Here is a 13,893-nt window from a genome sequence, read left to right on the forward strand (position 1 = left end):
ACAAAACTTATAGTTAATAAAACTTGTATTCACCAAAAAAGGTTTAATTTATTTTAAATTTAATAAATCAAATAAATGATGATTTCAATTTTAACAAAATGCTTATGACGGTTTAGTAAAAAATGAGTTCATTTATAAGAAGTGCATGTTCATATAGTGTTGGTTTTTCAAAATGTTCAAATGTAAGTTTTTAAATTATTTTTTTTCTTTTTTCCATCAATGGTTTTTTGTTTTATATAATTTATTTTTTTAAAATTTATACGCTTCGTTAATCTTATTAATGCGTTGTATGCAGTTATAATAGAAATTCTAAATTTTAATTAATTGAAGTAAATCAAAACTACTCTCGTGTTTTTATCTACTTTTTTCTTCACAGAAAAAAATTGTGCAATAAATTTTTTGCTATTTATGTGGTATAGTAATTTTATTTAATACTAAAATCAGACCCCAGCTAAATTTTATATATATTTTTTAAACCTGCTTGTGTTGATTGTTTTAGTTTGCATAAATGAGAAGTTCCAGTGTTAGGCTCCAATCGTCAGAATCCAGGAATCTATATTTTTACTCAGGCAAATAGAATTCCATAAAATTTTAAGATTTCCTGGCTTCATTTTTAGGCTTTATTTCCAGGCTTCATTTTCAGGCTTTATTTTAAAGTTTCCATTTTTAGGCATTTTTAGGCATTGGGAAAATAATACAAATCACTTGGAGTCTTTGAGTCTGTTGTTTTTGAATCGAGAGTTAATTGTTTGTGAATTAAGAGTTTTAGATTTCCATTAAGAAACTTAATTTCAAGCTTGCTTTGCAACAATTAAATCAAATAGATCCATTGATTTTAAGTTATTCTATTTAATATTGTCACACACACACACACACACACACACACACACACACACACACACACACACACACACACACACACACACATATATATATGTATATATATATATATATATATATATATATATATATATATATATATATATATATATATATATATATATATATACTATATATGTAAAAAAATATAATAATATATTAAATATGTAATATTATAACTATTCAAAATATTTTTATACTATAAAATATATTATGTCAAAATTTATAAATATACTATATTAAAATATATTATTTCAAAATATATTATTTTGTTGCACAATGTAATAGTATATTAAATAATATATTTATATTTTTTTAATATATATTTCGCTGTTTAAATATTGCTACAATACCAAAATGCATAAATAAATATTTATATGTCTGGGGCAAAAAGAAGACAACAATAGTCTTATCACTAAGCCCTGTATATATATATATATATATATTAATTGTAATATATAAGTTGTAAATAAAGTATTATCAATTTTCATTTAATTCACATAGAAATGTTTATCTACATACCGTGGGGCTATTATTGGTTGTTACAAGTCAAATAATGAATCATACAAGTTTACTGAAAATGGTAGCAATATTAATCATTTCACAAATAATAAACTGAAAGAACTGTTGCATTGGTAATTTTGATAAATTAACAATTTTACTTTGGATTATAATTTTAATGTTTTTTTAAAAATGTTTTATTTATAGTACAATATTTTATAAATTGATTGGTTATTGCTTCAAATTGTTATAAATTGGTATTTTTTTTACATTCAATGCTAATTACATTCATAAAATTTTTTTTACATTCAAGTACAAGTTTTAAAGCTGATCTTGGAAAGACCAGAACGTTTTTAGGATTGCATAAGGTAACATTTTTTTATATAAAAACTTTGTAATACCACAAATAACGTTACCAATGCAGAGTTGTAATATACAACACACACACACACAAAAGCTAATAACAGTATATATTTGCTGATTAAAAATTTTTTCATTTTAGATTATTATTAATTATAGTTTAAAGTTTGTTTTTTAACTTTAACCCTGACTAAAACTTGAGCTATTATAAAGGGTCTTAACAACTCTTAATAACAAATAATACTAAACAAAAATTGACAGATTTTTTTTTGTTTTGTTTTGCTTTTTGAAATATTTCCAGGTTTCATCTTCACGCTTCATAGAGAAAAAAATACAAATCAATTAGGTTCTCTTGTTTTTGAACTGAGAGTCTTTGAGTTCTGGAGTCCAGTTTCCCAATAAAACAATTAAACACTAGAATTAAAATTACAATTACTAAAGTGTTAATTGTTGTTTTTATTTCTCTATGCTTAAGGTTGAAGTTTTTTTGAAAATTTAACCATTTTTTAAGAACTTCAATTTTTTTATTATGTTGTTGTGCACATAACATCTAATGAAAAGTTCTATCAAAAAAATTTAAATGATGATTAAATAAATCAACTGATAGGTTATTAGGTTGTTAAACTTCATTTTTTTTCTTAGGACTATGAATGTATAACTATTACTGGTCTTGATGAAGAAGATCCGAAAGAAAATCCGAATGAAGAAGTTAATGAAAAAAAAGAAAACATCAGAGTTGCAGTGGGAGGTTTGTAGTATCTTACTAAATATTTTGTACATAAAAAGTAAAATTTAAATCATAAAAGAATTTATATAAAATAAGAAAGGTATAAGTCAGATAACAATTTTCATAAGATAATAAAAATGCTTTTAAAATTGTTTTTTTGTTGATAATTACATTTTTTTAGCAACATTTAAATATGAATAAATTGTCAAAAGCAGTGTTGAGGTGTTTGTTAACTCTCCTGTTAAAGAGCATAGCATTGCATTTGTCTATGTTAAAACTTATGCTTTAGGTGTGGACCCATTTAAGTAGGCAGTTAATGTACTTTTGGTGATGTTGGCATTCAAGTGCCTTTGATAAGTGTTATTAGCTTTGAATTGGTTAAGAGTTAACTTTGAATTTGACAAGTGAGGCCTGGCATGTTGTTGATAAAGAGAACAAACAGGACTACTGAACACATACCAAAAGAGGTTTTGACTTCTCCTGGTAAGCGTTCAATCATTTCTTCATTAATTAACAATGAATCCACATTAGTGGGTGTTAAAATGGTACATATAGAAAAATCATCTTTTTCAGCATCTCCATATATCTTTTCCATGTCAAAAAGAATAACTTTTCCTGAATATGGAAAGTTATACTATATGTGCTGTTACCCAATATTTAGGTAAGGAAGTTTGAATAAGTTGTGCAATTTAATTCAATTTGTTAGAACAGTTGCTGCTATACCTATCTATGCTGCCGTAGCAAATTTAATTAAAATGAAATTTAAATTTAAAATCAAACTTATAAGCTACAGATTAAAAAAATCTTATATAATGTTTTTTATAATAGAGTAAAGCCCATGTTTAAAAACTAAAACTTAAAACAGAAATTATAATTATCCGAAAATAACAAAAAGTATAAAATGTATTAAGATTGGTAAAGTGTACGCCAATGCTTAAAAAAAAAGTGGTTGTTTAGTTTTTTTTATAATGTTAGTTCTGTCGTATTTCTAATGTCCAAAGTCAACTTGTTAAAAAGTTTTGTTCCTGCAAAGTAAAAAGAGTTTTATTTCATTTCGAGTTTTATTTCATTTCGAGTTTTATTTCATTTCGAGTTTTATTTCATTTCGAGTTTTATTTTTGGAAGTCTCAACAATATTCTTTGTCTGGTACATTTCTTATGTTTAATGGTTTCAAAATGATTAGTAAAATTTTCATAATGTTCATTATTTAAAATTTTTTTTACAAATAAGCATGAGTCTCTTGACGATTTTCTCAATTTCCTTAAGATTTTGATGGCTACCAATTATATCTTTTGCTCTTCTGTCAAAAGAACATAGTTTGGCTTTGTGTGTTGCTGTAAAATTCAGATGTCGGAATTGTATGTTAATATTGATACAATCATTTGTTGATAAATCTGGAGAGCTGCTTTTGCAGGAAGGAAGATCTTTAATTTACTCAGCAATTTTAAACGACTGCATGCTTTTCTATAACTATCCTTAAAATGATTTTTTAAAGAAAGTGTTGGATCCAATTTACATCTTAGGTATTTATATGATTTCACAAAATTAATTATTTCTTGTTTGTAATTTAAACAAAGTACATTCTTGTTACATTTTTTTGCAGATCTAAATAGCATTGCTTCTGTTTTTCCCACAATCAGGTTAATTCTTCTTATTCTGTAACTTCAGGGGTTCCTCAAGGTTCTATCCTTGGCCCTATACTCTTTTTAATTTACATCAACAATCTTCTAGATATTCTCATATCTAAGGTGGCATTGTTTGCTGATGATACTACCATTTATTCTTGTCGTGATAAGAAACCAACACTCTCTGATTGCTTGGAGGGGGCATTTGAGCTTGAAAAGGATCTCACTTCTGCTACAGCATGGGGCTCACAGTGGCTGGTGAACTTCAATACAGATAAAACGCAATTTTTTTCAGCCAATTGTTATCACAATAATTTAGATCTTCCTATATTTATGAATGGTGATGTACTCAATTAGTCATCTACTCTTCATCTTCTAGGATTAACTCTAACTTCCAATCTTTCTTGGAAACCATATATCAAATCAGTTGCAAAATTAGCATCTGCTAAGGTTGCATCTCTTTATCGAACTCGTCACTTTCTTACTTCGGATTCTATTCTCTATCTCTATAAATCTCTAATCTGGCCTTGTATGGAATACTGTTGCCATATCTAGGGCGAATCTCTAACGATGCCCTTTCTCTTTTAGACAAGGTGCAAAAACGCCTTGTAAACATAGTTGGACCTGCTCTTGCAGCCAACCTCCAACCATTATCACATCGTCGTAATGTTGCTTCTCTTTCTCTTTTCTACAAATACTATAATGTGCACTGCTCTAAAGAGCTAGCGTCTCTTGTGCCATCTACTAAAATTCATTCTTGTGTTACTCGTCATTCAATTAAGTCTCATCCTTTTTCTGTGACTGTTCCTAGGTGCTCCAAAAACGCTTATTCGTCTAGTTTTTTTCCTTGAACATCAGCTCTTTGAAATTCGCTTCCTTCATCTTGTTTTCCTGATTCATATAATTTGCAATCCTTTAAGTTGTCCGTCAATCGTTATCTTGCTCTACAACCTTTATCTTTTCTCTTCCAGTAACTTTCAACTTTAATTAGTGGCTGCTTGCAGCCTTGTTGGAAGCAAAAATTTTTAAAAAAAAAAAAAAAAAAAAAAAAATTATTAGTTCATTATTTTTAAAGTATTTTGCTATACTGTTCCAATATTAGACACTCTGCATATAATATCATTTTTGCTGGCGTAAGATATTCAGGCAAATCATTTATAAATAAAACTAACAGTTATGGTCCCAGGACAGATCCCTGCAGTACTCCACTTGTTAAATAAAACTCTTTAGAATATTTATATTCTTTCAAAATGTTGGCTGGCAAACCATTCATACTCATTACCTGATATTCCATATGATTTCATTTTATTAGGAAGATCATGGCTTATAGTGTCGAAAGCCTTCGTTAAATCAACAAATACACTGCCTACAAGATTTCTTTTGTTAATATTTTTCCTTATATCATCATTTAGCACTGTAACTGCAGATTGTGTCGATTTTAATTTATGATATCCAAACTGAGAACTAGTCAACATAGCATTACTTTCAAAGTATTCTTGTAACTCACAATGGACATCTTTTTCCATAATTTTAGATAAAATTGGTAAGATTGATAAAGGGCGATAATTTTTTTCGTAATCAGTTGGCTCAGATTTATGAATTGGGTTTTTTTATTTTTCCATTATTTTTGCGTTTTTCCACAATTTCTAAGTGTGTAACTTGTTTGGATATAGCTGTTGCAGAGACTTTAAGTAAACAAGAAGAAAGACTGTCATTACCTGTTGCTTTATTCTTTTTTTAGTAATTTTAAAAAGCATTCTACAAAGATGCATGAAATGTAGGAAAAATGAAAAGTCTAGGTTATCCTTGATTAAAGATCATGAGGAGGTTTCCAAGTTAAATTAAGCAACGAAAAACTTTTTGTTTAGTTTTTTTGTTAAAAAAGTTGCATTAACTTTTAATTTTATTTGGAAAAGGCATCAGATTGATATTGCTTTTTGCTGGATATAATTCCTTTATGTATTTCCAGAATTTATCAGGTTTAAGGTTATTTTCTTCTATTATGTTTTTATGGTATTTAGATTTTGCGTGTTTATTTGGATTGTTACAGCGGGTGCGTAATTATTTGTATTTCCACCAATATTTTCATTTTTAGTTTTGAGGGCTATCTTGAGAAAAATCTCTCTCTCTCCTAACAGTTTTTTTAATGTTTGCGTTCATCCATGGCCATTTTCTATCTTGTGTTTCTTTAAGCATGGGTTTGTGATTGAAATGAACTGACATATATAAACTGTTAGTTTTATAACAAAAATCCAACTTACTCCTTAACAACTCAGCCACTAAAAATGCAGATTTAAAAATTAACTGCAAAACATTTGAATACAGATCTTCACTAATCTTTTCATTAAATTTTAAATTTGCTTCATTTTTATTCAATTTCTATTTATAAAATAGCTAAAAAAACGATAACAAAGCTTTTTGATCTCTACTTGTTGCTTGTTGAAAGTCAAAGAAAGGACTCACAGTTTTTAAAAATGCGTTTAGTTCAGAAAAAGATTCTTTTACAAAATAGTAACTAACGATGGCAAACACTGAATGTTTAACATTAAACATTATCTATAAGAATTAAAATATGGCAAGTTATGTGCAATATTTATTTCACTTCCAACCAATTAATTTTATTAAGTTAATCAATTTAAATAGATAAAGTTTTTTTAACTCTTAATATAAATATCATTTACAATAATTTCAGCTGCTGCACTTGAACTGAAGAAGTTAAAAGTCAAGTCTATTGATGTTGACAGTTGTGGAGATGCATCAGGTAAAATTATTTCAGCACTCTTTCTATTTTTTTTTCAATATGAGACTAATTGCTATTTTTAATAATTACAATAATGTTTATTTTTCAAAAGAGCTTTTAAGTTAGATAAAACAGATAACAGTTGCTGTTGGTGGTGATTTTAGAGGTGATAACATCTCCCTACAAATCTACATTCTTTTGTTACCATTATTAATATACTATTACTAGCGGTCAATTGAGCAAATAGAGGTCACTCAAGTTACTAGCATTAAACAACTGAAGGGCTACTAACAACTAAGGGGTTTAATTAAGCAACTTGATATCAATTAAACATCATCTACAAAAGTTAAACAACTTTATTTATAAAATTAATTTTTTTTTGTTAAATTTTAAAAGTGATTTAATAACTTTATTTATAAAGTTCCACATAAAAATGTACATGATAGCTGTTTTTCAATTTAAAGTATTATTTATAATGCATATAAGTTGAATACTATCTTTTACTCTGTAAAGTTTAAAAAGCTGGCTTCTAATTGACTAGAGCTAACCAAATAACAAGAATAATCATCTTTGCTGTTTTATTTAAACTTTATTTAGATAAATTAAAAAAAGAAAAAAAAGTGTGTGCTTAATCCAACAATCGTTGATTATTTTTACAAAATTTTATGATTTGAAGTTAAAGAAATTATGCATCTGCATGATATTATATTTTTAGTTGTACATTAGTAAGTTGAAATTGTTGTAGATTAGAACTTTTGATTTTTTTAATTTTTAATTTTAAAATCTGTTTCTTTGATTTATCACTTATTATATTGATAATAAATTAAAATCTTGTAAAAGCTGTTGTAGCCAACATTAAACAAAAATAAAATAAAAAATAAATAAAATTTATAGAAATACAAGTTCAAAATTGGTTCAAAATCAGATTTGTTTACATAATTGATTTGAATCAACTATTCAAACAAGTTCTTATTAACAAATTAAATTTCATTTCTTACTGCCTATATATATAAACCAAATGTTTTGTTTTTAAATTCTCTTTTGAGTTTGGAGCAAGAATAGGCATCCAAAGTAGTTTAATGAACTGCAGTTTATTAAATTGTTGAAATATGTTATTTTTTCAACCACAGTTTAAATATTTTTTGAGTATTTTAATAAAAAAGCCAAAAATGAAAATACTTTTTTCATAGTCACTTTCAAAAAAGTGACTATGAAAAAAGTATTTTTCATCTTACACAAGATATTAATTTCTATCAAGAAATTAATATCTTGTGTAAGATGTTTTTCAGAGAAAATTCATTTTGCCTTAAATAAAACTGACACTAGTGATAATAGCTCTAGTGTTAATAGTCACTGACATATTGATGGTAGAGTTAGATTAAATTTGTCCATTTGTAGTTACAACCTTATGGTGTGCTTAAAGTCCACTCCGCATCATCCTTTATTACAATATGGGTCCCATGTATCAGTAAAATTTTTTTCCTTCTAAATGTATATCAATCAGAGTTTCAAAAAAAACAAAATTTTGTGTTTTAGAAATAATATTAATTTTGAATACTAATCAATTACTTAAATTGTAAGTTTACAAGCTTATAAAATGTTTATACCAACCAGTTGTAACAAAAAAACTACATTTTTGAACAAAAATTGACACTTCCTTTTTTATAACGTTTTACAACAATAGTTTTTTTTTTAACAATGTTTTTGATAAAAAGATTAAGAGAATTAGTCTAATTATATTTTTATTTAATGTTGGTTTAGTAATTTTGAACAGATATACTGATGTTTGATTGTCGATTTCATGTAAATATATATATATATATATATATATATATATATATATATATATGCATGTATATATATTTATACATACAACTCTCAGAGTTAAGAAAAATAAGGTCGGCAAAAAATTGCCAACCTCTAACACTTTTAGGTCAGCATTGTTGAATGCCAACCCTAATTCCGTGGGTTGTATATATATATATATATATATATATATATATATATATATATATATATATATATATATATATATATATGTATATATATATATGAATATTTATATAGCTTCTGCAGAAGGAATTAATTTGAGCCTATATTCATTTAACAAGTTTAAAAGTGAAAAGAAAGACCAACCAACGTTTAAGATGTTTGATGCTGATAATAAGTAATTTTTATATAATCTTTAAATTAAATGTATACTTTTGATTTTTTTTGTTTGTTTGCTATTTTTGTTTGTTTTAATATAGTAATATGGAGAGTGGTAGATTTTTTTGTTTGCTTTTAGTAATAATATGACTTTTAAAAATTTGTACTTTTAGTAATGAAGTGCTATTTGAAGATTGGCATTATGGATTAAAAGTTTCTAATAGTCAAAATTTTGCACGGGAATTAATGGAAACCCCATCAAATTATAAGTACCCCTTGCTATTTGCAAATATGGTATCAGAAAGATTTTTAGATACATCTGTTCAAATCCATGTTAGGTATTTTTTCTTTAAGTATCATATTTATAACTTTTTTTTTTTTTTTTAATAATTGAATAAAACAATAATTTATATACATTTCTATGCTCACTATTATTTTTATTGTATATAGTTAATTTTCACACCTGACATCAGTCAATAATTTCAAAAATCATGTCTCAATCAAATAGGCTAATAAACGATCTTAATTTAAAACACAGGAAACATAATTTGTAATATACCCGATCATGTTTTAGTACAAAAAAATAATTTTTTAGAAAATGCTTGTTCTTACTCAATAGTTGTTGGGTCAATTGTTAGCTTTGAAATATTGGTGATAAATATTTTCAGCTAGTTCCTTTCTCTTAAAAATAATTTTTTTTTTTTTTTTAATTTAGTTATTGTACTTTTTATATGAAGCAATTGTTTGGCTTTTTACTACCTTTGCTTAACCTTGCTTAACAATGGTGATAGTACACTATATTAACCACAATGGTGATAGTACACTATATTACCCACAATGGTGATAGTACACTATATTAACCACAATGGCGATAGTACGCTATGTTAATCACATTAGTGATAATACACTATATCTACCACAAGTGTGATGCACTATTAGAATCATAGCATATAATTGTGTATTTCAACGACTACAGTTTTTGAATGGAATAGTGATCTTTCATTTAAAAATGTAACAAACAAAGTTTATTACATTTTTGTATGACTGATATACAGTGGTGGCCAAAAGTATGGAAACTTTTCAAAAATGCTTTTTATTTATTTATAAAAAATGCAACACTTACTACATATTATGCATATGTTTATTGAAGTCGTAATACAACCTTTTAATAAAATAAAACATTTTTTTTTTTATTAACATATACAAAAAAAAATTGAATTTTTAAATTAGGCGTGGTCATAAGTATGGAAACTTATGACCATTTTAAATGTTCCCTTGCAAACAATAATCTACCCATCTAATTTTTCTTAGAAATTAACGGTTTTTTGACAGCCACTCTTCCAAATAAGCCCGCATCATTTAACCTTCTACGAACTGTCCTGTCAGATAATAAAACTCCATGCTGTTCCAAGATTTCTTCTTTTATATCCTTTGATGACTTTCTAGGATCTTTTGTTGAAGTATTTTTTATAACTTTATCCAATCTTTTTGTTGTTTTTCTTGGTCTTCCAGGTTTCATTTTCACTTCCACAGTTCCCCTTTCTTTGAATTTTTTAATAATTTTTGAAACTGTACCTTTTGGAACTTGAAAATTTCGAGAAATATCAATTGGTTTATTACCGTTTTTAAAACACTCAACTATTTTATTTTTAATACCACTAGAATAATATTTTCGCGGTGCCATACTAATTAATATAAAAGTAAACTATGATGAACTAACAAAGATGTTAATTCTAACACGTTTTAATTCTAAATGATAAGATTTGTTTATGTTTAGTGACAAGTTTGAACAAGTTTCCATACTTTTGTCCAATCGAAATTAAGAAATATTAGTATGTAATAAAATGTCTTAGAAAAGACAAGTTCAAACTTGTAGTATATATAAAGTAGACTATTGCAAGTACACTCGGGTTAAATAATTTTGTTTTATTTAATACAAATAAAAAAAAATGTAGTTTTAAAAAAGTTTCCATACTTTTGGCCACCACTGTATGTATATATATATATATATATATATATATATATATATATATATATATATATATATATATATATATATATATATATATATATATATATATATATATATATATATATATATATATATATATATATATATATATATATATATATATATATATATATATATATATATAATTATTTCATAAATGTAATATTTGTATAAACATGAGATTTGGTTTGTGCATTTTTATTTTGGATAGAGATTTAAAATGGGCAGCAGAGAAAAATATGAATTGTTTTCTTTCGGTGGGCCAAGGATCAACAAATCCTCCAGTATTTTTAGAAATGCATTATAAAGGATCTGATCATCATCCAATTGTACTTGTTGGAAAAGGTAAGTTCATCAAAATTTATAATTTGCTTTTCTTCCTTAAATGTTGCAAATAATATTATTACTTAATAAAAAATCTAATTATGCAATTATATAACTTCATTGTTTTAATCATGTAACTTTTTTTTTTTAATTGTTCATCTAAATTGTCATGTGTATTTTTTGTCTATTTTTAAAAATTTCAATTCCATCTTTTTCAATAGTTTTTCATTATAAAAAACTGTGTTGATGAACAATAACATTAATTTACTTAAACAATTTAGCCTATTTTTATAGGAAAGTTTATTTGACAATTACAACATATTTTATTTTCATATTGCTATTATATACTGAAAAAATATGTATAAAGTTAAAATATTAAAAAACAATATCAGTTTCTTGTCAGAAACTGTATTAAAAGCAACTAAGCAACTACAAATGCAAATAATTATGTAAACAAAAATATAAAATCTTGTTATTCATTCTTGTTTTATCTTACCAAATATAACATGTAATTAATACATGTCAATACTTGACAAATTTTAAAACTTTTAACTATATGTAAATATTTTTTTTTAGCACCGGATCTAGAAAAACCTTTCTTTTGATTTTAAAGTGTACCTAGCCAAACTTAAACTCTCAGTTGATGTATGTACAGCCCACTGCAGCTATTTTAATTCAACTTAAATTGACTTTTTAAATTGACTTGAATTTTAATGGACACTAACTTAATGCTAATGTAGTTATTAAAATTATATGTTTATCAAAAATTAATCTTTGGAGATTATTTGCACTGTTAATATATACAATTTTATATGGAGCTATAGGAGTGCAAAAAAGAATATTAAAAAAAAATAAAAAGATTTTATTGAAATGTTTTATTTAGTTAACTAAAAGTATCTAAGAAAATTAAAAATATTATTTTATATAAAACCACAAAAAAATTTTAGGGGAGGGGTTTCACAATTTTGTTGCATAAATTTAGGGGAGGAAGGCACAGTAAAATGTCGCGTTTTGTTACTGCAGGAGGGAGGATGGGGAGAGAGAGGTCCAAAACTGTCAAAAATTGTGTGCTAATCATAATTAATGCCAACACTTTGGAATTAATTATGATAGGCTAAACAATTAAGACATTCAAGAAAAAATTAAACAGCAAGATAAGCACATATACTTTATCCATATATATATATTATTATAAATGCTATATGTTTAAGTGTGGACTAGCCTTTACTAGACAAATTTTTTTTTTTCAAGTTATTTGTAAAACATTAAAAAGTACAATCAAAAGACTAGTACGCTACAGTAAAAGTGTAGAACAAAAAACAATTTTTTTGAAACTTTTAACCTCTTTACAAAAAATGTAAAGAAAGCTTTAACTAGTATTTAATATTGATTGTAGTTTTAATTATCTTAATTATGTAATATTAATTATTTGTTTACATGTTTTTAGCAAACACTAAAACAACTCAATTGCTATTGCAATTAAGATAGTACTAATATTAGTGTATTGTTTTTTTAGGGATAACATTTGATAGGTATGAACTTTTATCTTTATTTATTAACTTAGATTTTTTAAATGGAAAAAAAAGAAAAAATTACAGAAAAGCAAGATTAAAAAAATTGAAATAATGTTTTTATTATTTATTTGTTTATTTTGTTAGTGGAGGTATATCTATTAAACCAAGCAAAGATATGGCTTTAATGCGAGGTGATATGGGTGGAGCTGCCTGTGTGATTGCAACACTTGATGCTGTCAGTAAGCTTAAATTACCTGTAAATTTAGTAGTTTTGGTTCCTTTAGCTGAAAATATGCCATCTGGAAATGCAACAAAGCCTGGTGATGTCTTTAAAGCTATGAATGGAAAAACTGTTGAAGTGAGTTATTAATTTTTATTATTATTATTATTTTTCATATATTTTATGATGCTGAAAAATATCATTTTATGATTGCAAAATGTAATTTTAGTACCATAGGTTATTCAATAGTTTTTCAATCTTAATAATTTGATTACTCAATCAAATTTTTTTGGTTTTAGTTTGAATTTTTTTTAATTTAAAGTTCCAGGCATTCTTTTTTATTTTAAAATTAAAAAAATTTATTTGAACCTTTTTTTTCTTTTTTCTATTTCGTATTTTTTTTCTTTTTCTTTTTTTTGTTTTGCTTTAATTTGATTAAATCAATTTGGTAAACAGGTTGATAATACAGATGCAGAAGGTAGATTAGTGCTTGCAGATGCTCTTTGCTATGCTAATGAGTTTCATCCAACACACATTATTGATGTTGCAACATTGACAGGTTCATTATAATAAATATTGACACATAAATCAAGTTTGATAATTTAAGAAGCTGATTCTAAAGTAAAAACATTTAATATTAAATAATGTATATAAATTAACAAGTGTGTAACTATAATTTTATCTTGATGATGAAAACGATGATGATGTAATACTTTTTAGGAGCAATGGCTGTAGCATTGGGAAGCGGAGCAACTGGAACATTTTCAACAAGTTATCATTTATGGTCACAACTACATAAGGTAGTTTGTTTCTTTATTGGTATGAAACTACATAAGTTTCTTT

At 25.6% G+C, this 13,893-nt stretch overlaps 1 protein-coding gene across 1 annotated transcript in view; it reads left to right on the plus strand.

Annotated features, from left to right (window-relative positions):
• Window positions 1–40: 40 nt before the first annotated feature.
• The window catches only part of LOC100197855 (cytosol aminopeptidase), a 19,705-nt gene continuing 5,852 nt past the window's right edge, over window positions 41–13,893 (plus strand). Inside the window, exons 1-12 of the mRNA XM_065793432.1 lie at window positions 41–182; window positions 1,384–1,514; window positions 1,694–1,748; window positions 2,383–2,488; window positions 6,786–6,854; window positions 8,901–9,000; window positions 9,155–9,319; window positions 11,204–11,337; window positions 12,833–12,848; window positions 12,975–13,188; window positions 13,507–13,609; window positions 13,771–13,850. Of these exons, the coding sequence (XP_065649504.1) occupies window positions 123–182; window positions 1,384–1,514; window positions 1,694–1,748; window positions 2,383–2,488; window positions 6,786–6,854; window positions 8,901–9,000; window positions 9,155–9,319; window positions 11,204–11,337; window positions 12,833–12,848; window positions 12,975–13,188; window positions 13,507–13,609; window positions 13,771–13,850 (1,233 nt within the window). The 5' untranslated portion in view covers window positions 41–122. The remainder of the gene's footprint in view (window positions 183–1,383; window positions 1,515–1,693; window positions 1,749–2,382; window positions 2,489–6,785; window positions 6,855–8,900; window positions 9,001–9,154; window positions 9,320–11,203; window positions 11,338–12,832; window positions 12,849–12,974; window positions 13,189–13,506; window positions 13,610–13,770; window positions 13,851–13,893) is intronic.

The sequence above is a fragment of the Hydra vulgaris genome, chromosome 03, assembly GCF_038396675.1.
Source record: "Hydra vulgaris chromosome 03, alternate assembly HydraT2T_AEP".
NCBI lineage: Eukaryota > Metazoa > Cnidaria > Hydrozoa > Anthoathecata > Hydridae > Hydra > Hydra vulgaris.